General features: G+C 36.9%; 1 protein-coding gene across 4 annotated transcripts in view; it reads left to right on the forward strand.

The window, feature by feature from the left end:
• CCDC15 (coiled-coil domain containing 15) overlaps positions 1-21,198 on the forward strand; it is a 65,146-nt gene extending 43,948 nt beyond the window's left edge. For all 4 annotated transcript variants that reach the window (XM_033097169.1, XM_033097171.1, XM_033097170.1 and 1 more), the window contains 3 exons: positions 17,340-17,516; positions 17,835-17,983; positions 20,317-21,198. In XM_033097169.1, the coding sequence (XP_032953060.1) occupies positions 17,340-17,516; positions 17,835-17,983; positions 20,317-20,438 (448 nt within the window). In that variant the 3' untranslated portion in view covers positions 20,439-21,198. The remainder of the gene's footprint in view (positions 1-17,339; positions 17,517-17,834; positions 17,984-20,316) is intronic.
• The last annotated feature ends 5,105 nt before the right edge of the window (positions 21,199-26,303 follow it).

The raw sequence follows: 26,303 nt of genomic DNA on the forward strand, positions 1-26,303 counted from the left end.
TTGAGGTAGAGGAGACTTGGATAAATCCTATGAAGTTGTTTAGGGTAGCTTTTAGGCAGGATTCTATTTAAATATTTCAAGGATCTTTTCTATTCTTAATGTTCTTTATGATGTAATGATATAATCTCCCTGGATAACAATGTCAGAATCTAAGGGTGTTGGCTCTCAGGAAGTTCATTCTTATATGTAGGCCAGATTTGTCTTACTATAACCTAGTCATTTAGTACAATTATGATCTGATCTACATAAAAAAACTTTCAGTTCTGTAGTGCCCATGTGTAAACATTTTACAGACTCATCAGGCGAAAGACAGAATGGAAATTTAGTTCAGTTCATTTAACTGAAGCCAAGACATCCCTGCTCTGGGTATTTTATGTCTAACCTAAATCTTATGACATGTCTACCACATGGCGTAGTCAGTGGGGAATTCTTCTTTAGCTATACCGCTGACCTTTTTTTGAGAGCTTTTCTGCTTAAGGCTTTTGTTTTATTGCCATTTTCTCATTGGATAATCTTTTTCTTCTTGGATTTATACTCTTGACCCTGGAAAAAAATATGAAGTTCTCTGTCTTACAGATGGTATCAGAAAATTAAATCTTGTTAATAGTTTGCAAATAATTAAAAATTATTTTTTGCTTTTTTCTTTTTGAAGAAACAAAATCATTTATGCCTTTGCATGGAGGTTATATGATTTAACTTAAAGTCAAAACCACTTTAGTAGCATTGTAAAATAAACATACACCTGCTTTCTAAACAGGAATTGATAAAAGCTGCTTTACTTCATCCAGTTTTAATAAGAATCAAATGATATGTTTCATTCATTCATTCATTGTTAAATTTATTGAATGATGCTATTAGGTTGGTGCAAAAGTAATTGTGGTTTTTGCAATTATTTTAACCTGTTAAACCGCAGTTACTTTTGCACCAACCTAATAATTCATTGAGTATCTATTGATTGGTAGAAATGATGCTAGACTTAGGGGGATGCAAAAAATGAAAGATGTTATCCTACTCTTCAGGGACCTTACTAGTCAGATTTCACTAATAAGGAGGCAAATAAATGAATAGGTAATTATACCATATATTAAGTATTACAAGACAATATAGCATGTGGTTAAGAACTCGGAGAGATATGTGTTTAAATCCCTGCTCTGCTACCTACCAGTAGTGTGACTTTGGGAAAGTTACCTCTATGAGCCTCAGTTCTCTATAAAACAGGGATAATAATGGCATACGACCTCTGACAATTAAGTTTGCGAACTTGTTGCAACAATGTTGCTAACTTTTTTTGACATCAGAGGAATTATTCATTATGAATTTGTACCAACTGGACAAACAATTAGCCAAGTTTACTATTTTGAAGTGCTGAAAAGGCTGTGTGAAAAAGTTAGATGACCTGAACTTTTTGCCAATAATTCATGGCTCTTGCATCACGACAATGCACTAGCTCACAAGGCACTGTGTGTGAGGGAGTTTTTAGCCAGTAAACAAATGACTGTATTGGAACACCCTCCCTATTCACCTGATCTGGCCCCCAATGACTTATTTTTTTACCCGAAGATTAAGGGAATATTAAAAGGAAGACATTTTGATGACATTCAGGACATCAAAGGTAATATGACAACAGCTCTGATGGCCATTCCAGAAAAAGGATTCCAAAATTGTTTTGAAGGGTGGACTAGGCACTGGCATCAGTGCATAGCTTCCCAAGGGGAGTACTTGGAAGGTGACCATAGTGATATTCAGCAATGAGGTATGTAGCACTTTTTCTAGGATGAGTTCGCGAACTTAATTGTCCTGCCTTCGTATACCTCATAAAGTTGCGTGAGGATTAAATGAAGTAATGTAAATGTGCTTAATACAGAACCTGGCACATAGTATGTGCTCAATAAATGTTAGTTGCCAAATATTTAAGGGAAAAAGTTACACCAAGTTTTACATAAAATATTCCAGAGACTGGAAAATGGGGACTACTTCCCCAAATAATTATAGAGAACAGTATAACTTTAGTGCCAACCTAACAAGAACACTTACAAGAAAGCAATGTTGCAGATCAATTTCTCTCATAAAAACCTCACGTAAAATATTAGTAAAATAAAATATTTCTTGCAACATCATTAGAAGAAAAAAATTACAAGATTATATGAGAGCACAGAGACTGTGTTTTGAACCCACAATTGGGGGTATTATGTAGCAGAAGGACAGGGAAGACTTTCTGGATGAGTTTTGACGGATTAGAAATAGTAACGTGAGGAAAAATGGGAATTGGATGAGGGGAAAGAATAGATGGGAACTGTAGGCAAAGGAATAGCATTGTGAAAGCAGTGCCTCCTAAGAGAATAGGACACTTCTGACATTAATGGGATTGGAGCTACTGTAATGGCAAGAGATGAGCCTTAAGAAATACGGAAAGACAAGATCGTAAAGAGCTTTGGGTCATGACAAGGATTTTGGATTTTATCCTGAAAACGAGCCATTTTGAGGCATTGTGGAGAACAGATAAGATGACTAAAACTAGATGTTAGGAGATTATTCGAAGTAGTAAACTTAGAAGATGAGAGGTAAAATTAATTTTTTTAAAAAGATTGTTATATATTAAACCCTTACTGTGTGTCAAACACTTTACATAGATTATCGTCTCATTTAATTGATACACAATCTTGCAGGCTAGTGGTGGCTACTATTCATTGCGTGTTTACAGTGTGCCAGGCATAGTGCTGAGTGTTTTAGAGGCATTAGGTCATTTCCTCACTTCAGTAACCTGATTAGGTAAATTTTATTCTTTTCATTTTACAGATGAGAAAACGAACCCTGGAGAAGTTAAGTAATTTTCCTAAGATTAAGATCACACTTAGCAAGGGCAGAACTGGGATTCAATCCCAGATTTATGTGACTAATGTCTTTGGAGCCTGTAAAATGGCCTTTCAGATAAGCCAGGACCAGGGAGGCAATGAGAAGGTGGCAGTTTTAGGAGCAACAATAAGAGATAGAATTGATAAGATTTTGTCAGAAAATTCAAGGATCAGTCCCAGGTTTATGGCTTACACCACCAGGTAAATGGGGTACTATTAAACAGATTTGCCAGAAAGGAGGTACATAGAGGTGGAGAGGAGAAGTTTAGTTTAGAGCATATTTGGTTTGATATCCTTAAAGGAAATCCAACTAGAGAATCCAGTAGGAAATATTAAGTTATTTTTAGTAATGATTTCAGAAATAGCTAAGGCAGAATACTGTCAGAATCATGAAACGGGGAGATGGAGAGAAAGGTTGAACAGAAAAACAGGATCGGCAGGCACATATTTAGACTGTGTGAGACTGTGCGAGATTAGACCTTAATCCTGCTGTGCCAAAGAGGAATATTTCTTCCAGCTCCTTGAGAAGTTATTTTTCTAACAGGGCATCTTTTTAACCCCTGAAGTAAACTAGTTTCTTAATCTTAGAAGCAGAATTCCTTTTATTTAAAAGTGGTGGTGGCACATTTTTGTGATTGTTCAAGAAGAAAGAATCCATAGAACCAAAAAGGTAGCCCTCATTTTTGGTTCCAGGTCTCTATTTTAGTTTAACTTTGTGAAAGATTAGTGGTGTGGCTTTATCATATGGCAGGTGACTGAGTAACAAGAAGAGTTTTTGAGTTGTTTTTGAAATTATAATAACATTTTTAATGCAGTTTGCTTGTGATATCAATTTATTTTTAGGAATCTCTTCAAAATGTAAATATTGATGACTACTTGTTTTGTTGTGCAAACACCATTGTAGCAATGTTTTATATTCTTATTCCTTCAAAAAACAATTTTTTTCAGTCTCACATTAGACATTCAATATATTAGTTTCAGGTATGCAGCATAGTGTTTTGACATTTATATAATTTATGAAGTGATCACCCTGATAAGTCTAGTATCCACCTAACACTATACATAGTTACTGCAGTATTATTGACTATATCCTATGCTGTATTTTACATCCCATGACTACTTTGTAACTGCTAATATGCACTTCTTAATCCCTTCACCTTTTACCCCCAGCCTCCCAGCCCCCCTCCCATCTGGCAGCCACCAGTTTGTATAAGTTTGTTTTGTTTGTTCATTTATTCTTTAGACTCCACATATAAGTGAAATCATATGGTATTTATCTTTTTCTGACTTATTTTGCTTATCATAATACTTTCTAGGTCCATTCATATTGTTGCAAATGGTAAAATTTCGTTCTTTTTTATGGCCAAGTAATATTCCATTGTATAAAAGTACCACATCTTGTTTATCCAGTCATCTATTGATGGACACTTAGGTTGCTTCCATAATTTGGCAATTGCATATGCAATGACCTTCTTTGTCTCTTGTTATAGTCTTTGTTTTAAAGGCTATTTTGTTTGATATAAGTATTGCTTCCCCAGATTTTTTTTCATTTCCGTTTGTATGAAATATCTTTTTCTATCCCTTTATTTTCAGTCTGTGTGTGTCTTTTGATCTGAAGTGGGTCTCTGGTAGGCAGCATATGTGTGGGTCTTGTTTTCTTACCCATTCAGCCACCCTATGTCTTTTGATTAGAGCATTTACTCCATTTACATTTAAAGTAATTATTGATAGGTATGTAGTTATTGCCATTTTATTCATATTTTTATCCTTTTTTTTCTTTTTCTTAAAGAAGTCCCTTTAACATTTCTTATGATACAGATTTGGTGATGAAATCCTTTAGTTTTTTCTTGTCTGGGAAGCTCTTTATGTCTCCTTCAATTCTAAAGGACAGCCTTGCTGGGTAGGGTAATCTTGGTTGTAGGTTCCAATTTGTCATCACTTTGAATATTTCATGCCAGTCCCTCTGGCCTGCAAATTTTCTGTTGAGAAGTCAGCTGACTGTCTTATGGGAGCTCCTTTGTATGTAATTCTCACTCCCTTTTACTAGAAGTCAGACACTGGTTTCAGAATACCTTTTGGCTTTCTGAACCACTTTAATTGTATTCATGTCAATGCTCTGGAAAAACCCCATATATTGACATGTTGATTTCTGACCTAGTTTAGTTTCTATTGTGTATAAGTAAAAGGTATATTTATGCAAGAGGCCCTAAAGACATCAGAAAAGAACAAAAACTTGTTTAGAGAATAACTTTTTTAGTTAGCTTTGTTATTTTTGATTTTATGATCCTTTCTGAAACTACTGTATGGCAGTAGTTCTTAACCTGAGAATCTGACCAAATCTGTGGATTTTTTCCCCAGAAAAATACCTTTGAGGCACAGAAGTGCAGATGTCAAATTGACAGGTAGTTAAATAGGCTTGAAACTCAGGGGACTGGTCTGTGATGGAGGTATAGCTTTATGAGTTTCAGGTGGTAGTGGGTGGTAACTGAAGCAGAGGACATACATAAAGTCACCTGGGGAGAAGATATAGAGTAAGAAGTGGAGAATGCCTAGATATATTGTATTTCTGCTCACGTCTTACGACTTTGGAAGGCTACAAACTATTTTAATATCTTAAGATTTTTTTTTTGCTTACTCGAATCAGTTTTTTCCCCTTGGGTACGGTATTGTCCCTGTTGATAATGTATGTGCTATTTGGATTAAATGACCTGTAGGCCACCATTGACCTAGAGAGAGCTGTTTCGGTGGAGTGATTGATGGGTCTTAAAGCCATATTGGAGTGGGTGAGGAAATCAGAAATAGAGACAGAAAATCTAGACAACTCTTAAGATGTTTGACTGGGGGAGGTAGCTAGGGGAAGAAAGGGACGGGCTGATTCCATCATTTCTAGTAACTGTCCTGTTATTAAGACCTAAGGTGTCAACATTTGAAAAACAATGCTGACTTGTTTCCTTGACTCTTAATTTACTGGTACAGAGAATTAACGGTAACTAAGCTTTTCTGTTGTCATTCACTTGCTTCCATTTACGTTTCATCATTGAAAACCTCAATTTGATTAATTATCTTCAGAAAACTCTTTTCCCATTTGCCTTTTTCACAAGGTAAGGAGTTATTGAAGTAAGCAAATATGAATGTATTCAAAATATTTTTCTTTATTGGCTCTCTTTGGAATAAGATCTCCATTTACGTAGATCCCTGGCCAAGAGCCCCTGTGATCTTAGGCATATATGCATATATATAAATTTGACACTACCCAAAGAGTTTTATTTTAATTATATGTATACATGTAAATTAATATGTAAACACACAAATTCATATAAATAGGTATAAATGTAAATTCACTTGCTTTCTTTTCATGTAAGGCTAAGACCTTTGCTTTGATTATGAATCGGCTGAATGGAGTTCTGTATGTCTTTCTGGAATAAGTCACAACAATGATGAATTACCTGCCATTTCCCAATTTTGGTTTTCTTTCAAGTGAATCCACAACTTTAGGATAATTTCATCTTTTAGAATTGTCTTTATCACACCTAATTTGAGGTTTTTGTGTTATGTGTGAGGTTCAATTTTATGAACCTATTCAAAACATTCAAATTAGGGGTTTTTTTTGTAATCAGAGAGTTTTTTTTTTTATTATTAGTTTCAGGCGTACAAAACAATGTAATAGACATTTCACCCCTCACAAAGTGATAACCTTCCTCCCCCAATCTGTTGCCCCCCTGGCATCATATATATCTATTACAATTCCATTGACTCTGTTCCCTATGCTGTAGTCCATATCCCGTGATTGTATATCTATATCTATATATATATTAAATTATAGTTGACATACAATATTATTCAGCTTCAGCTTCAGGTGTACAGGGCAGTGGTCAAGCATCTACACCATCCATGAAGTGTTCTCCCTAATAAGACATGTGCCCATCTGACACCCTACAAAATCTTTGCAACATCAAACTCAACCTCAAACTGTCTTTCATTTCCTCTTGGCAATATTGTAGTTACCAATTTATGCTGTCTAACCCCTACCCCTTCTCCCTCATCCCCATGCCCCTCTCATTTAGCAACCATCAGTTTTTCTTCTATATCTCTGAGACTATTTCTGTTTACTTTGCTTATCTATTCAGTTCTTTAGATTCCACATATAAGTGAGATCAGTGTCTTTCTCTGACTGAATTATTTTACTTAGCATGATAGTCTCTAGGTCCACCCGTATCGTTGTAAATGTAAAGTTTCATTCTTCTTTAAAGTCAAGTAACACTCCATTGTATAAATGTATCACAGTTTCTCAATCCAGTCGTCTACCAATGGGCATTTCGGTTGTTTCCAAGTCTTGGCTATTGTAAATAGCGCTGCAATAAATATAGGGATGCATATGTTTTTTCGAATTAGCATCTTGGATTTCTCTGAATAGATACCTAAGAGTGGAATTGCTGGGTCATAAGGTACTTCCATTTCCAGTTTTTTGAGATACCTCCACTGATTTCCACAGTGGCTGCACCAATCTGCAATCCCACCAACAATACACAGGGTTACCTTTTCTCCACAGCCTCACCAGCACTTGTTGTTTGTTGATTTATTGATGGTAACCATTCTGATCGGAGTGAGGTGTTATCTCATTGTGGTTTTTATTTGCATTTCTGTAATGATTAGTGAGATTATTTTTTCATATGTCTGTTTGCCATCTGTATGTCCTCTAGAGAAATATCTCTTCATGTCCTCTGCATTTTTTAATTGGGTTGTTTGTTTTTTTGGTGTTGAGTTGAATGAGTGTTTAATAAATTTTGGATATTCGCCCCTTATCAGATGTATCGTTGACAAATATCTTCTCCCATTCAGAAGGATGCCTTTTTGTTTTATTGATGGTTTCCTTTGCTGTGAAAAAACTTTTTAGTTTCATGTAGTCCCATATGTTTATTTTTTCTCTTACTTCCCTTGCCCTAAGCGATATATCAGTGAAAATATTACTAAAGGTAATGTCTGCAAATTTTCTTCTATATTTTCTTCTAGGAGTTTTATGGTTTCAGATCTTACATTTAAGTCTTTAATCCATTTTGAATTCATTCTTGTATATGGTGTAAGGAGGTGGTCCAGCTTCATTTTTTTTGCATGTGTCTGTCCAGGTTTCCCAGCACCATATATTGAATAGACTGTCTTTACCCGAATGTAAATTCTTGCTTCCATTATCATAGATTAAATGAGCATATAGGCATGGATTTATTTCTGGGCTCTCTATTCTGTTCCATTGATCTATGTGTCTGTTTTGATGCCACTACCATGCTGTTTTAATTACTATAGCCTTGTATGATTTGATGTCGAGTATCGTGATACCTCCCACTTTGTTCTTATTTCCGAAGATTGCTGTGGCTATTCAGGTTCTTTTATGGTTCCATATAAATTTTAGGGTTGTATGTTCTAGTTCTGTGAAAAATGTCCTTGGTAGTTTGATAGGGATTGCATTGAATCTGTATATTGCCTTAGACAATATGGACATTTTAACTATATTAATTCTTCCTGTCCATGAGCATGGTATGTGTTTCTATTTATTTGTATCTTCTTTAATTCCTCTCTTCAGTGTCTTATAATTTTCTGAGTACAGGTCTTTTATTTCTTTGGTTAAATTAAATTTGTTCGTAAGTATTTTATAGTTTTTGAAGCAATTGTAAATGGGACTGTTTTCTTAGTTTCTCCTTTTGATAGTTTATTATTGGTGCATACAAATGCAACTGATTTCTGAATATTAATTTTGTATCCTGCTACTTTACTAAATTCATTTATCAGTTCTAATAGTTTTTTGGTGGAGTCTTTGGGCTTCTCTATATATAGTATCATGTCATCTGCATATAATGACAATTTTTCCTCCTCCTTACAAATTTGGATGCCTTATATTTCTTTTTCTTGTCTGATCGCAGTGGCTAGAACTTCCAGAACAATGTTGAAATAAAGTGGGCAACCTTGTCTTGTTCCTTATATTAAGGGGAATGGTTTTAACTTTTCCCCATTGAGTATGATGTTAGCTGTGGGTTTATAATATATGGCCTTTATTATGTTGAGATATGATCCCTCTATTCCCGCTTTCTTAAGAGTTTTTATCATAAATGGCTGCTGGATTTTGTCAAATGTTTTTTCTGTATCTATTGATATGATCATATGATTTTTATTTTTCATTTTGTTAATGTGGTGTATCACATTAATTGATTTGTGGATATTGAACCAACCTTGCATACCAGGAATGAATCCCACTTGATCGTGGTATATGATCTTTTTTATGTACCACGGATTGCTGGATTCTGTTTGCTAATATTTTGTTGAGGATTTTTGCATCTATGTTCATTAGGGATATTGGCCTGTAGTTTTCTTTTTTGAAATGTCTTTGTCTGATTTGGGGATCAGGGTGATAGTAGCCTCTTAAAAATAGTTTGGGAGCCTTCCCTCCTGCTGGATTTTTTGGAATAGTTTGAGGAGAATAGGTGATAATTCTTTTTTGAATGTTTTATAAAATTCATCTGTAAAGCCATCTGCTTTTGTTTGTTGGGAGCCTGTTGATTACTGATTCAGTTTCACTGGTAGTAATAAGTCCATTCATATTTTCCATTTTTTCTTGAGTTAGTCTTGGAAGGTTGTATGCTTCTAGAAAATTATCCATTTCTTCCAGATTGTCTAATTTGTTGGTGTATAGTTGCTCATAGTATTTTCTTAAAATTTTTTGTATTTCTGTGGTGTCTGTTGTCACTGCTCCTCTTTCATTTCTGATTATTAATTTGGGTCCACTCTCTTTTTTTTGATGAGTCTGACTAAATTAAAGGTTTGTCAATTTTGTTTATCTTCTCAAAAAACCAGCTGTTGGTTTCATTGATCTTTTATATTGTGTATTTTTTTTTGTCTCTATTTCATTTAATTCCTCTCTGATCTTTATTATGTCCTTCCTTGTACTCCCTTTGTGCTTATTTTGCTGTTCTTTTTCCAGTTCCCTTAGGTGTGGGAATAAGGTGTTGATTTGAAATTTTTCTTGTTTCTTTATGTAGGCCTGCATTGCTATAAATTTCCCTCTTAGGACTACTTTCGCTGCATCCCACAGACTTTTGGTCATTGTGTTTTCACTTTCGTTTGTCTCAAAGTATCTTTTGATTTCTTCCTTGATCTCATTGTTGACCCATTCATTATTTAATATCATGTTAATTCAGCCTCCATGTATTTGTGTGTCTTCCAGTTTTTTTCTTGTAATTGATTTCTAATTTCATAACACTGTGGTCAGAGAAGAGGCTTGATATGATTTAAATTTTCTTAAATTTATTGAGATTTGTTTTGTGGCCTAACATGTGGTCTATCTTGGAAATGTTCCCTGTGTGCTTGAGAGGAATGTATATTCTGCAGTTTTAGGGTGAAATGCTCTAAAAATATCGATTAAATCCAACTGGTTCAATCTGTCATTTAAGGCCACTGTTTCCATATTGATTTTCTGTCTGGAGAATCTGTCCTTTGTTGTCAGTGGTATGTTGACATCCCTATTATGATAGTGTTACAGCCGATCTCTGTTTTTATGTCACTCAATATCTGTTTTATATATTTTGTTGGGTGCATTGATATTTACTAGGTTGACCTTAGTACTCTTTTAAAAAGAGCAAGGCGACATATTATTTTAAAGTCAGTTATGAATGAGCATGTGCCTGTTTTGGCCTTTCCCTACATCACCTTTCTCACATTCCTAGGACACTGCCTCATATGCCTTTAAATCTTGATCTTCACGGTATAAAAACGTATCTCTTGGCCCAAGTTGCAATGAGATTTCTCACCTCTACCCTATTACAACTTTATATTGCATTTGAATTTGAATCCTACCATAAAACCTGTGTTTATGTTCTATACTCTTCGCGAATACTCAGTTTAGACTTAAGCAGTTGTAGCTCAGGAAAGAACAACAAGCGTGGGAGAACAGTTGTAAGAAAATCCTTGTTTAAAGTGGCCTTGTCACTCTCCTAAAGCTGGCCTGTGATTAGCTGTCAGAATCAGTATTGACTCAGCTCCTCATACAGCACAACTACCATGTCTCTTGTACTTTTCCAGTTCCTGTTCTTTCAGCCTTTGTAGAACTGCTTCCTGGTTTTAAATATATGCCTGTGTTAATCTAACTAAAAGGAAGGCCTTAATTCCCCTGGAGTAAATAGCTGGTCATGAATGGATAGAAGCACAGAATTTTCAGCAGTCCGTGATTTATTGAAGAAGTATGAGTGTGAATTGATCTCACACTACTGTTCAGGAAACAATAGCTCATTTGTTTCAAAGTAATTTTTAGCAACTAAAATTATCAGTGTATGTTTCTAAGTTATGTTTGTGAGTCAGTCATATTTCTTAACAAAAGTTCTTTACTTAGGTTTTTGATGATTTTTCTCAATGAGCTGCTCATTTTCTCTTTACTTGTAGGTGTTTTCTAAAATACATATAATTGATGTTCAATAAACTGCACATATTTAAACTATAAACAGTGATGTTCTGACATATATACATAGGGTGCCAAAAAATGTATACATTTTAAGAGATGTTATCTATGTGTTACTCTTCGAAGTTTAAGTGAATTACGGTAGCAATGTGTAGTATGATGTTCACTCAAAAGATGGCGTTAATCAAATGAATGCTAGTGTCATTCATTGTATTACAATTTTAATACAGTTTTTTTCCTTTCTTAAAATGTGTGTACATTTTTTTGGCACCCTCTGCATGCGCGTGTGCGCGCGCACACACACACAGACACACACACAAATGAAACCACCACCATAGACAAGATTGTAAACATATTTATCATCATCAAAAGTTTCCTCGTGCCCTTGGTAGCCTCTCTTCCCTGCCCCTTCCTAACCCCTCCTGCCCATCAAGCGCTGGTTTGCTTTAGGCCATTATAGATTAGTTCGTGTTTTCTGGGATCGTACAGTGTATACTGTTTGCCCAGCTCCTTTTACTCAGCATGATTATTTTGAGATTCATCCCTGTCGTGTGTATAAAGAATTCATTCCTTTTTGCTAATGAATAGTAAGTATTCTATTGTATGGATAGACCACAATTTGTTTATCCATTCATAGGTTGATGGACATTTGGGTTACTTTCAGTTTGGCACTATTATAAATAAAGCACCAAAGAACATTAATGGAAATGTGCTACTTTTTCTCTTGGGTAAATACCTGGGAGTGGAAAGCCTAGATCATATGATAGATACATATTTCATTTTTTTAAAGAAACTGTCAAACTGTTTTCCAAAGTGTTTACCATTTTATATTACCACCAGTAGTGTAAGAGAATTCAAGGTCCCTTATATAGTCACCAACACGTGGTATGGTCATTCTGTTTTATTTTAGCTGTTTAAATAGGTATGTGGTAGTATCTCATTGTGATTTTAGTTTGCATTTCCTGAATGACTAAAGCTCTTGTGCATCTTTTCAGGTGTTTGTCATCTGTATATCGTTTTTGATGAAGTGTCTGTTCAAACCCAAATTTTTAAATTGAGTTGTTGTCTTACTGTTGAGTTTAAGAGTTCTTTAACATAATTTGGATACAAGTTCTTCACCAGATATATGCTTTGCAAAAATTTTCTCCCAGTCTATGACTTGTCTTTTTATCTTAACGTTGTCTTTTAAAGAGCAGAAGTTTTAAAATTTTGATGAATTCCTGTTTTTTACAGATTGTGCTTTTGGTGTTATATTTAAGAAATCATTGCCTGACCCCAGATCACAAAAATTTTCTTGTTTTCTTCTAGAAAGATTATTTTAGGTTTTACATTTAGGTCTGTGATCCAGTTTGAGTTAATTTTCATATATGGTGTGAAGTTTATTTTTTTTTTGCATGTGGATATCCATTTGTTGAAAAGGCCATTCTTTCTTTACCACATTGCTTTTGTGCATTTGTTAAAAATCAGCTGTCCAACAAACAATAAAAGAGAATTGATAAGTTGAACTTCATCAAAATTAAAAACCATCAAGAAAATGAAAAACAACTACAGAATGGGAGATAATATTTGCAAATCATGTATCTGAGAAGAGACTTGTGTTTAGAATATATAAGGAACTCTTACAACTCAATAATAAAAAGGCAACCCAATTAAGAAGTGAACAAAGGATTTAAATAAACATTTCTCCCAGGAAAATATACAAATGGCTAATAAACACATGAAAAGGTGCTCAATGTCATTATTATTGGGGAAGTCAAAACCGCAATGATATAACACTTCACGCACACTACAATGGCTATAACAAAAAAGACAAGTAATAATAAGTGTTAATGAGGATATAGAAATTAGAATTTCCATAGATTGTTGGTGGAGAATGTAAAATGGTACAGTCACTTTGGAAAACAGTTTTTTAGTTTCTTAAAAAGTTAAACATAGAGTTTCAATTCCACTGCTGGCTATATACCCAAGAGAACAGAAGATGACCATCCACACAAAAACTTACACAAATGTTTTTAGCAACATTATTCATGAGAACCAGGAAATGGAAGCATCCCAAATGTCTAAAAACTGATGAATAGATAAATAAAACGTAGTATATCTATACAATGGAATATCAGCAATAAAAAGGAAAGAAGTAACGATACATGCTACAACGTGGATGGACTTCGAAAACATTATGACAAATGAAAGAAGCCAGTCAAAAAAGTCCACATATTGTACATGTATGACCCCATTTATACGAAATATCTAGAATAGGCAACTGTACAGAGATAGAGAGATTAGTAGTTACCTAGGGCTGTCGGAGAGGATGTGGCAAGTGACTGCTACTGACTGCAAGGTGTCTTATGGAGGGGATAAAAATGTTCTCAAATTACATGTGGTCACGGTGAACTTTATGGTATGCAAATTATATCTCAGTAAAGGTGGTTAAAAAAATGAGTTGCCTGTGTATGTGGAGGTTTATTTGTGGACTTTCTTTTCTGTTCCATTATCTATCTTTATGCTGATACCATGCTGTTTTGATTAGTGTAGTTTTATAGTGATGTTTGAAATCAGATGGTGTTAGTCCTCCATTTTCCCTCCAGAGTTGTCTTGGCTATTCTAGGCCTTTGCATTTCCATATAAATTTTAAAATCAGTTTGTCAATTTCTACAAAAGAGTCTTCTTGGATTTTGATTGTGACTGTGTTGAATCTAGGTAACTTGGGGACAGTTGGCATCTTAACAATATCGAGTCTTACCAACCTTGAAGAAGGTATCTCTCCTTTATTTAGCTCTTCTTTAATAATTTTTCTCAGTTATAGATTTCAGTGTATAGGTCTTTCATATCTTTTGTCAAATCTATCCCTAAGTATTTCATATTTTTGTTGCTATTGTAAGTGATATTTTTATTTTTTAAAGATGTTATTGGGGAAGGGGAACAGGACTTTATTGGGGAACAGTGTGTAGTTCCAGGACTTTTTATTGGGGAACAGTAGTGTGTTTTTGCCAGGACCTATCAGCTCCATCCAAGTCAAATTGTCCTTTCAATCTTAGTTGCAGAGGGCACAACCTACCATCCCTTGCAGGAGTCGAACCGGCAACCTTGTGGTTGAGAGTCCGTGCTCCAACCAACTGATCCATCCGGGAGCTCAGTGGCAGCTCAGCTCAAGGTGCTGTGTTCAGTCTTAGTTGCAGGGGGCACAGCTCACCATCCCTTGCAGGAGTCAAACCGGCAACCTTGTGGTTGAGAGCCTGCGCTCCAACCAACTGAGCCATCTGGACACCTGGGAGCTCAGCGGCAGCTCATTGACTTCATTCTAGTTGCAGAGGGCGCAGCTCGCTGGCCCATGTGGGAATTGAACTGGCAGCCCCGTTGCCCAGAGCTTGCTCTCTAATCAACTGAACCACCTGTCTGCCCATAAATGGTAGTTTTTAAATTTCAATTTCTGATTTTTTGTTGTTGCTAGTATATGGAAATGCACAGTTAATTTTTGGATGTGGATCTTGTACCCTACAACCTTATTTAACTCACTTAATTCTATTGGATTTTTAAACATGCTGATCATGTCATCTTTAAACAAAGACAGTTGTAATTCTTCCTTGAAATCTGGATGTCTTGTATTTATCTTTCTTGCCTGATTACACCGTCTAGAACATCCAGTACTATGTTGAATGGAAGTAATGAAAGTAGAAAATCCCTGATCTTAGGGAGAAAGTATTTAGTCTTTTCACCATTAAGTACGATATTAGCTGTAGCTTTTTCATAGATACCATTTATCAGACTGAGGAAGTTCTCTTTTGTTGAAAATTTTTATCCATACACACACATACAGTTGGCCCTTGAATGCATGGATTTAAATCTGCATATAAGTGACTCACACAGTTCAAACCCATGTTGTTCAAGGGTCAACTATAGCTTTTCTATTTTAGTTTGTTAATATGGTGAATTGGGTTCCCAGACTCAATCCCAACCTGTGTTGGGGGGATTCCCCCACACCAACAGACAATTCTCAAACACCAGCAGGGTGTCTAAGAATTCAACTAAATTCTGACACTATCCATAGATAGAATAGATTTTACAGGTTAAGGGTTCAGTCCTACAAAACTATTTGTCTGTCCCCCTTCCCCTCTCCCAACTTCCAGCAACCACTTATCTTTTCACTGTCTCCATTGTTTTGTCATTTCTAGAATGTAACATAGTTGGACTGATACAGTATATAGCCTTTTCAGGTTGGCTTCTTTCACTTAATAATACACATTTAAGTTTCTCCATGTCTTTGCATGTCTTGGTAGCTCATTTTTTAATGCTGAATAGTATTCCATTGTCTGGATGTACTACAGTTTATCCATTCACCTATTGAAGGACATCTTGGTTGCTTCCAAGATTTGGCGGTTATGAATAAAGTGGCTATAAACATCAATGTGCAGGTTTTGTATGGATGTATTTTCACCTCCTTTGGGTAAATACCAACTAGCATGATTGCTGGATCATATGGTAAGAGTATGTTTCGTAAAGCAGCTATATCATTTTGCATCCTACCAATACAGAATGAGAGTGCCTGTTGCTCCATATTCTCGCTAGCATTTGGTGTTGTCAGTGTTCCAAATTTTGGCCGTTTTAATAGGTGACATGATGTGGAGCAACTTTTTATAATTATTTGCCCTCTGTACACCTTCTTTGCTGAAATGTCTGTTCAGGTCTTTGGCTCATTTTTTAATTGAGTTGTTTGCTTTCTTACTGTCGAGTTTTAAGAGATCTTTGTATATTTTGGATAATAGTTCTTTATCAGATGTGCGTTTTGCAAATACTTTCTCCCAGTCTATGGCTTGTCTTCTTCTTTTGACAGCATCTTTTGGAGAGCATATGTTTTTTATTTCAATGGAGTCCGCCTCATAAATTGTTCCTTTTATAGATTATGTCTTTGGTGTTGTATCTAAAAAGTCACCACCATATCCAAGATAATGTAGATTTTCTCTTGACTTATATTCTAGGAGATTTATGGTTTTGTGTTTTGTTTAGCTCTATGACCCTTTTTGAGTTATTTGTATGAAGAGTGTAAGTGTTTAGATTCATTTTTTGCACGTGGATGTTCAGTTGTCCCCATGCTATTTATTGAAAAGACTCTTTGCTCCATTGTATTGCTTTTGCTCCTGTCAAAGATCAAGTGGCTGTATTTATGAGGGTCTATTTCTGGGCTCTCCATTTTGTCCCATTTTTTATTTGTCTGCTCTTTCACCAATACCACACTATCTTGATTACTGTAGCTTTATAGTAAGTCTTGAAGTCCAACCTTGTTCCTCTTCAATATGGGGCAATCTAGGACTTTTGCCTCTCCATATAAACTTTAGAGCCAGTTTGTTAATACCCATAAAAGTTGCCTTTGTGTCCCTGGACTTTCAGCTCCATCTCCTCAACTCAGGAAGTCCACAAGGCTCTACCTCAATTGCCCTGCCCTATTCTGCTGCTTGGAAACTTTCAAGGCAGTAAGCGTGGGCAGATATAGGGCTCACTTCATTTGTTTACCATCTGTCAAGGATCATTGTCTTTCATTGCAGGAGGTCCAGAATCTTGAAAATCATTGGTGATTTATTTATTTATTTATTTATTTATTTATTTATTTACTTATTATTTTGCCTGGTCAGTTGGTCGATTTATTTATTTGGTTGTTTAGGTGGGAGGGAAATCTGGTTTCTGTTATTCCATTTTAGCCCAAAGCAGAAGTCCTGTCTACTTGTAGTTTTAACCTGAGAAAGCTCTTGTACTTGGATTCTTACAGAAAAACTCTTAGTAGTAACCATTGGTCATTTCCATTTGAGAGTATATATGTACACACACACACACACACACACACACACACACACACACACACACACACACACACACACACACCAGAGCTGTAGGATAAACTCAAATCAGCCAGCACTAGTTTTTGAAGCTGTTCTAGGGGTGTTAAACTGATTTCCTGACTCCCTTATTTATGGGAATTTTCTTGAGTTATTTGGACCTAGAAGCTAAATCTGAATAATGATTTCATGAAATTCCTAACCATGTTATGATTTTATTCTCAGAATTAAGAAAAAGAAAGAGCAGCAACGTTATGCTGAAGAGCAGAGGATGTTAAGAATGAATGTTCATGAAGAGCCATATTCAGGGGAAAAGATGAGCGAGATGTTAGCCCAGCTCCAACTTGAGGAAATAAAAGGAGCCAGAGAAAAACAGCGACAGAGAGAAAGGGAATACCAAAGGTACTTTGAAAAGTTGTGCGTGGAATTCTGGCTCTAGAAGAGACTTGTTAGGAAGTCAGTGTTCTCACTTTCCGTACCAGAGTTCATGGTGTCTTCCTATACTTTTGGGGGTACAGAACTTCACCAAATTTCTCAGTTGCCTCATACGTCTCGGGAACAGCATGCCTTTTACCAGTGCCATTTCCCAGTACAAAGAGAGAGAGTCGAGGCACAGAGGTGTGGAGTAGTTTTAACAGTTAAAGCTGGTAGTAAATTAAAGACTCATGCTCATTCTCTTCTTAGTGGTTCACTTTGCCTGATTATACTGTATTTTTATAGATATGTAGAAGCTTTAAGAGCCCAGATCCAAGAGAAAATGCAGCTGTGTAACATTACTTTACCTCCACTCTGCTACTGTGGTCCTGACTTTTGGGATGCTCATCCTGATACTTGTGCCAATAATTGTATTTTCTATAAAAACCACAGAGGTAAGTTTCTTAAAGGAATGCTTGGGGCCTACAATTAAAGAAAGGTAGTGATTGTACTAGTGATTGTAGTAATTTCACGTTTATTGAGTGCTTACTATGTGTCAGAGACTGTTATAACCCCGTTACAGAACAACCTTGAGGCAATAAAAATAGTTATAGTGAGTTATATTTTACTTTGAGATCTGTTACCATCTTGTCTCTATTACGCTAGGGAAGTACTTCCAGCTCACTCCACTGGAGGAGAACTTGGGTTCCAGGAAGAATATTAGAGTTTGCCTTTTATGACCATGAAGTTATGGCTCTGTCCAGTAGAATTCTCTGTTGTCCAAAATACTTTATTGTTATCCAACATAGACTTCTTATCACATATGAGTACATCCACATTAGACTGCGAGTTCTGCCAGGGGACGCTGAGGAAAATGAGGACCAGTATAAACTCTGTGTTTATCAGGAATCCCAGCTAGAGAAAGTGGAGTCCTTCCTGCTGTCCCTAACTTTTCTGTTTCCTGTCCATCCTTAAACATAGTAGTTTACATCACGTAGAGATTATTTTTTATTTATTTTTTGTTCATGTATTTCCTTCCACTTGAGATGCCTTTCCCTCTTTTTGAGCCTGACGAACACCTATTCAACCTTCAAAACCCAGCTCCAATGTCCCCTCATCTAGGCTACCTTCTCTGGTTGAATTAACTCATTTCTTCTAGGCCTACAGCATCTTATTCATACAGCTCTTATTACAGGGTATTATGATTAGCTATAAGCAGAGATATTTCTCCTTCTAGGCTGTGACCTTATCAAGGTCATGGACCTTATTAATCCTTGCAACCTGAGTGTCCAGCCCAGCTCCATATACGCATTAGGCCTTCAGTTCAGTATTTACAACATTGAATGTTTCTGCTGGCCCCTGTTAGTTCACTGATTCAAACTCTGGTGACCAGGGTATAGTTCAGAATACAAAATGCTTGAAACAATGGTTCCATTGCCATTCCAGCACATAGCATGTGCTCAGTAAATACTTTTTTTTTTTTTTTAAAGATTTTATTAGGGAAGGGGAACAGGATTTTATTGGGGAACAGTGTGTACTTCCAGGGCTTTTTTCCAAGTCAAGTTGTTGTCCTTTCAATCTTAGTTGTGGAGGGTGCCATTCAGCTTCAAGTTGTTGTCCTTTCAGTCTTAGTTGGGGAGGGCGCAGCTCAGCTCCCCAGTTGCCGTTTCTAGTTGCAGGGGGCGCAGCCCACCATCCATTGTGGGAGTCGAACCGGCAACCTTGTGGTTGAGAGGATGCGCTCCAACCAACTGAGCCATCCGGGAGCGGAAGCTCAGCTAAATGTGCCATGTTCAATTTTAGTTGCAGGGGGCGCTGCCCACCATCCCTTGCAGGAGTTAAGGAATCGAACTGGCAACCTTGTGGTTGAGAGCCTGCGCTCCAACCAACTGAGCCATCCGGGAGCTCAGTGGCAGCTCAGCTCAAGGAGCCGTGTTCAATCTTAGTTGCAGGGGGCGCTGCCCACCATCCCTTGCGGGACTCGAGGAGTTGAACCAACAACCTTGTGGTTGAGAGCCCACTGGCCCATGTGGGAATGGAACCATGCTTCGGAGTTAGGGGCATGGAGCTCTAACCGCCTGAGCCACCGGGCCAACCCATGTAGAGATTATGTAGGCTTCATGCACATACTGAAAATACTGTACATATTTGTATTCCTAGTGCCCCTTCTGTGTGTTAGGAGTTCCTTATCACTCCTGAGTGTTACATTTTAAAAACAAATCTGATGATGCCATTCTTCTATTCTAAAACCTCCAGGTTTTTTACAATACAAAATGCATGGCATATTTGGCATATTTTCTCTCTGGCCCCAGGCAAAACTCCAGCCTTATGAAACTTGTCATTGTCATACACCAGTACATGTCACATTTTTTAAAAATATATATATCTTTTGCACCTCACAAACTCATTTCTCTGCCTAGAATGCTTGCTTTCTTTTACTCTTATTAAACCTTCAAGACCATCTTAAATGTTACCACTTCTGGAAATCTTTTCCATCCTCCCTTAGATAGTTTTTTCATTCATTCCGAACTTTATTCTGTCTGATGACACTTTGTATATGTCTCTGGTTTGAAAGTATTACACTGCAATTTAATTATTTTTTGTGTCCATCCTCTCCATTATCTTTTCTATTCTCACAGAGTGCTTGGCATGTAGTAAGTACTCAATAAATATTCAGTGGATAAAATTAATACCTATGAGACTGGGTAGCGAAGTAGTACTAATAGTAAAGACGTTGGGAGAGTTGATTAGAATCTGACTTCATCACTATGCAAACCTTTATTTGCAGCATATACCCGGGCACTGCATTCAGTCATCAATTCCTGTGATATTCCTGAGGGGAACTCAACGCTTCGAAGCGCCATTCATAATTTTGCTTCTGCCCACAGACGGACTTTGAAAAATGTTTAATAAGAATCTGAAATCAACTGTTAGCATTTCAGCCTTCACTTAAAATCAACCATGAGAGACTATTTAGGAAAAGCTGTTAAAGTGTGTAAAATGTGTAATCTGGAAAGAAAGGCTATCCCACATAACAACTTTCTCTGCAATTAGAATGGAACCATTGTTTCAATCTCCACCTTGGGACCAACATGGAAAGTTGACTTTCAAACTTGGCTATTTGCTGTAAACCACATGTAATCTATTGTTTAAAAAATATTCAGTAAGGCTTTTCTTACTTTGCTGTGCTGATCAGAAGAGATCATGAGAAATCTTTGAGATTATTTCATTTGTTGTCTTTCTAAAATTGTATCTTTGAGTCTTGACATAGTTGAAAATGTCTGCATGAAGCAGGAAAGAAGATGATGACATGAGTTTCTGAATGTCAGTGGCCATCTAGGTGGCTGTTCGCTTTTCTAGTTGTGTATAATAGAGATGAGAAGAGTCTGAATTTGATACACATTTTTTTCTCAAAATCTTTCTCTCCTGTTTTTTTTTTTAACTTATTACTTTTTTCTCCTATATAGTGATATTGCACATAAGGCTTTTTAATTTTATAACTTGCATTGCCAAAAGAAGGGAAATAAACCCACTGTCATTTGAGCATCTTCTATGTGAAATAATTCTGACATTTCAAAAACTAGATCTGAAGTCAAAATGAGTCAAGTCCTGCCTTATTTCCCTGTTTTAAAAATTTGGTGAATAGCATACCTACAGAGCAGATGAAATAAAAATTGCTATGGTTAGTATGAATTTGTTATTTCTTCACAGTATTTTCTGTGAAATATTTTCACAAAATATGAAAAGGTTTAGTATTATGAATTAAAGATAAACTGACGGTTTCTTTTTCATACTTTCTCTAATGATCAGTGTTGAAGAAGCATTCAGGTTATGTCTGAAAAACACCTAAACATCTAGCCAGGTCATTGAAAATAAGGATCAAAATTACCTGTAATATGAGATTGCTTGGTTATTTAAGAAGATTAAATATCCAGTTCAGTCAAAATCCTTAAGTAACCACATCCTCAAGTCAGAGTTTAAGAGTTGTATTTTTTAACAACTTTATTGAGATATAATTCACATACCATATGTTTCACCCTTTTGAAATGTACAATTCAATGGTTTTTAGTATATTCTAGGGTTGTGAAACTATCAAATTTTAGAACACTTTTGTCACTGTAAAGAGATACCCCCATGATCCAGCAATCCCAGTTCTGAGTCCATATCCAAAAGAATTGAAAGCAGGGTCTTAAAGAGATATTTGCACACTCATATTCACTGTAGCACTAAATTCATAATAGTCAATTTAAGAAAGGAAAAAATGGTATTAAAATTGTAATACTCAATATATACTGATAATAAAAGATGACTACAAGTCACGTTTGACTTCTGCAGTTACAAGAAGTCTGTAATCAAAAGTGGTAATCAAAACCACTTGGTAATCAAAGTGGCTACCATCAGCATCCAGACACTTCTGATTATGGTGAACTACTGCTTGAGCAATGTTGACCAAATTGTCCACTTGTATCACTGCGCATGCCGTTTCAGTTTCTTCACACAATACTATGCGTCTCCGACTTACCACGAATGCGTGCAATTGTTAGGCGTGTTGGAGGTTCACGCCTCCATTGTTATACTTCCACAACATTATCGAATTTCAAATACCACTTCAAAATGGTCTTGCGCTCCTCGAACGACAACTGTGCTTCTGCCATTTTCTTTGACCGTCCTGCCTGTCGCATGGTGACGCTAGCATTCATTTGATTAACAGCATCTTTTGAGCCAACGTCATACTACTCATTGCTTCCGTAATTCAATTCAACTTCGAAAAGTAATACATAGATAACATCTCTTAAATTGTGTGTATATTTTTTTGGCCTCCGGGTATACATAGAATGGAATATTAATATCACTCAGACTTAAAAAGGAAAGAAATCCTGTCATATGCTATAATATGGATGAGCCTTAAGGACATTCAACTAAGTGAAGTAAGCCAATCCCAAAAAGACAAATACTGTGTGATTGCATTTACATGAGGAATCTAGAGCGCTACAATTCATAAAGCCGGGAAGTAGAATGGTGGTTGCTAGGAGCGGGGGAAGTGGGGAGATGTTTAATGGGCAGGGTTTCAGTTTTGCAAGTTGAAGAAGTTCTGGAGATCTGATTGACACTGTGAATACACTTACCACCGCTGAAGTGTGCACTTAAAATGGTTGCAGTGATAATTTTTAGATTTTGTGGGGGCTTTCACCCCTCCACCTTTTCCTTCTCTCCCTCCCCCCCCCAACTCCGATTCAAGCGGTTGTTCTCAGTCTAGGAGGATGCAGCTCCTTGAACCACGTTGCTTTGCCCCCCCACCCCACCCCAGCTGAGGCAGTTGGTCTCCCGCCATTGGTCGGCTGCTCGAGGCAGCTCACAGCATCTCTCGCCGGCCGCCAGCGGCTCCCGGCAGCCCAGCTCCAGGTCCAGCCATTGTTCACCACCTTCGCTGTAGAGGGCACAGTTCACTGGCCCATGTGGGAATTGAACCGGCAACCTCGGCGTTAGGAGAACAGCGCTTCAACCGCCTGAGCCACCCGGCTGCCCCATATAGGGTTTTTTTAACTACACAAATTAAAAACTTTAAAAAAGAAAAACCCCGTGCCCATTTAGCAGTTGCTTCCCGTTCCCTCCCTGCTCAGCCCTAGGCAATCACCAACTTTCTGTCTGTATAGATTTACCTATTCTGAGCTTTTCATGTCAATGAATCATATAATTGTTAACTTCAAAATAAAAGGTCATCTTGAGAGGCGACAAGCATTAGTTTGAGATCCAAAAGAATAGCTATTCTGGAAGCACTGATTTGGCAGAAAGCCAAATAGTGTTCTGATTATGAAGTGAAGGCAAGGGGTATTCATGAGAAAGGGAAGGGGAGTGATTCTGTTAATAGAAGGAAGGAATTTCTACGGGTGTTAATAAACTAAGAAATGAATTTCTGTAGGTGCCAAGAAGCTAACACAGTGATGATAATTCTAAAGAATGTTTTTAATTTTCAGTCCAGTTGTTATAACAGACAGTTGTTTGGAATACAGTGTGGCAGTAGGCCCAGTCTAAAGGTTATTATGTCCGGTCTTCACATTCCAAAGGTTTCAGGAGGAAGACATGCAAGTCAGTGCCTCTGGGATGGCAGCTCTGACTCCATTTTAAAGTGGCTCCATTTATATTATTTGTTTACACAATAGATGGTCTTTAGTGACTGGACTCTTTCATTTAATATAATGTTTTTGTTTTTAATTTTTATAAGAGTTGATTTGAACTTATTTGAGCAAAGCTGATGACAAGCTGGGAAGCAAGATCTCAAATGCTCTCTAGTATAATGTTGTTAAGATTCATCCGTGTTGTAGCGTGTGTCAGTGCTTCACTGCTTTTTAGTACCAAATAATATTCCACTGTGAATAGACCACTTTTTATTTACCCCATTCATCAGTTGATGAATATTTGGGCTGTTTCTACTTCATGGCTATTATGAATAATGCTGCTGTGAACATTTGTTTACAAGTTTTTCTGTGGACATATATTTTCATTTCTCTTGGGTATATACCTAGGAGTGGATTTGCTGGCTCACAGAGTAAGTAGCTCTATGTTGAACCTTTCTTTTTTTATACAAATCTCATTTTATTTAAAAGTCCAGTCATTTTTTAAAAATTTTATTGGGGAGTATCAGGGAACAGTGTGTTTCTCCAGGGCCCATCAGCTCCAAGTCATTGTCCTTCAATCTAGTTGTGGAGGGTGCAGCTCACCTCCAAGTCCAGTCGTCGTTTTCAATCTTTAGTTGCAGGGGGCGCAGCCCACCATCCCATGCAGGAATTGAACCGGCAACCTTGCTGTTGAGAGCTCACGCTTTAGCCAACTGAGCCATCCGGCCACCTCTCCAGCAACTCAAGGGCAGCTCATTTTCAATCTAGTTGTGGAGGGTGCAGCTCACTGGCCCATGTGGGAATCGAACCGGCAACCCTGTTGTTCAGAGCTTGTGTTCTAACCGACTGAGCCATCCGGTCTCCCCATATGTTGAACCTTTTGAGGAACTGAAAACTGTTTTCCAAAGTGGCTGCACCATTTTACATTCCCATCTGAAGGTGTATAAGAGCTCAAATTTCTTCACATCTCCAACACTTGTCATTGTCTGTTTCTTTGACTATAGTCATCCTACTGTGTGTAAAGTGGTATCTCATTGTGGTTTTAATGTGCATCTTCCTGATGACTAATGATGTTGAGCATCTTTTCATGTGCTTATTAGCCATTTGTACATATATATATATACATTTTTTTATTTTTTTAATGAAAAAATGTAACACTTTTTTTTTTTTAATTGGGGAATGTTGGGGAACAGTATGTTTTTCCAGGGTCCATCAGCTCCAAGTCATTGTCCTTCAATCCAGTTGTGGAGGGCGCAGCTCAGCTCCAAGTCCAGTCGCTGTTTTCAATCTTAGTTGCAGGGGGCACAGCCCACCATCCCATGTGGGAATTAAACTGGCAACCTTGTTGTTGAGAGCTCACGCTTTAGCCAACTGAGCCATCCGGCTGCCCCACCGGCAGCTCAGCACAGCCCATTGTCTTCAATCTAGTTGTGGAGGGCGCAGCTCACTGGCCCATGTGGAAATCGAACTGGCAACCCTGTTGTTAAGAGCTTGCGCTCTAACCAACTGAGCCATCTGGCCGCACTGACCGCTGCCCCATTTGTATAACTTTTTTGGAAAACAATCTCTTCAGATCGTTTGCCCATTTTGTAATTGGGTTATTTATCTTTTGATTATTGAGTTACGAGAGTTGTTAATATATTCTACATACAGGTTTCTTGTCAACATATGATTTGCATATATTTTCTCATAGGGATTGTCTTTTCACTTTCTTGATGGTTTCCTTCGAAGTACCAGAGTTTTTAATTTTGATGAAGTGTAATTCATCTACTTTTTCTTTTGTTGCTTTAACCATTACCTAAACCAAGGTTTACACATACTCCTATGTGTTCCTCTAAGAGTTTTATAGTTTTAGCTCTTATATATAGGTCTGTGATCTATTTTGAGTTTATTTTTGTGTATGGTGTTATTAGGGGTCCAACTTCATTCTTTTGCATAAGGATATTTAGTTGTCCCAGCACCATTTCTTCAAAAAACTATTATTTGCCCCTTTGAATTGACGTGACACTCTTGTCGCAAACTGATGGATCACTAATGTAAGGATTTATTTCTGAACTCTCAGTTCTATTGCGTTGCTCTTTATGTTATCCGTATTCCAGTATCTTGATTACTGCTTTGTCATAAAGTTATGAAGTTGGAAAGTATGAGTCCTCCAACTTTGTTCTTTTTCAAGATTGTTTTGCTGTTCTGAGTCCTTGCATTTTTCATATGAATTTTAACATCACCCTCCTGTAAAAAAGTCAGCTGAGGTTTTGACAGGGATTGCATTAAATCTATAGATCAATTTGGGAGCTATTGCCCTGATCCACAAACATGGGATGTCTTTCCATTCGTTTAAGTCATGTTTCATTTCTTCCAACAATATTTTGTAGTTTTCAGAGCATAAAATTTGTACTTCTTTTGTTCAAGTTATTTGAAGTATTTTATTCTTTTTGATGCTAGTTGAAATGGAATTGTCCTCTAGATTTTATTTTCAGGTTGTTCATCACAAGTTCAAACCATCGTCATCGCTCTCGTGGATATTGTATGTTTCCTAAGTAATCTCTCTGTCTGCACCCTGTGAACTTTTTCAATACAGCAGCCAAACTTAATACATCCCAAACCAGACCTCTGATCCCTACCCTTCACACACACACACACACACACACACACACACACA

Source organism: Rhinolophus ferrumequinum, chromosome 25 (assembly GCF_004115265.2).
Source record: "Rhinolophus ferrumequinum isolate MPI-CBG mRhiFer1 chromosome 25, mRhiFer1_v1.p, whole genome shotgun sequence".
Classification (NCBI taxonomy): Eukaryota; Metazoa; Chordata; class Mammalia; order Chiroptera; family Rhinolophidae; genus Rhinolophus; species Rhinolophus ferrumequinum.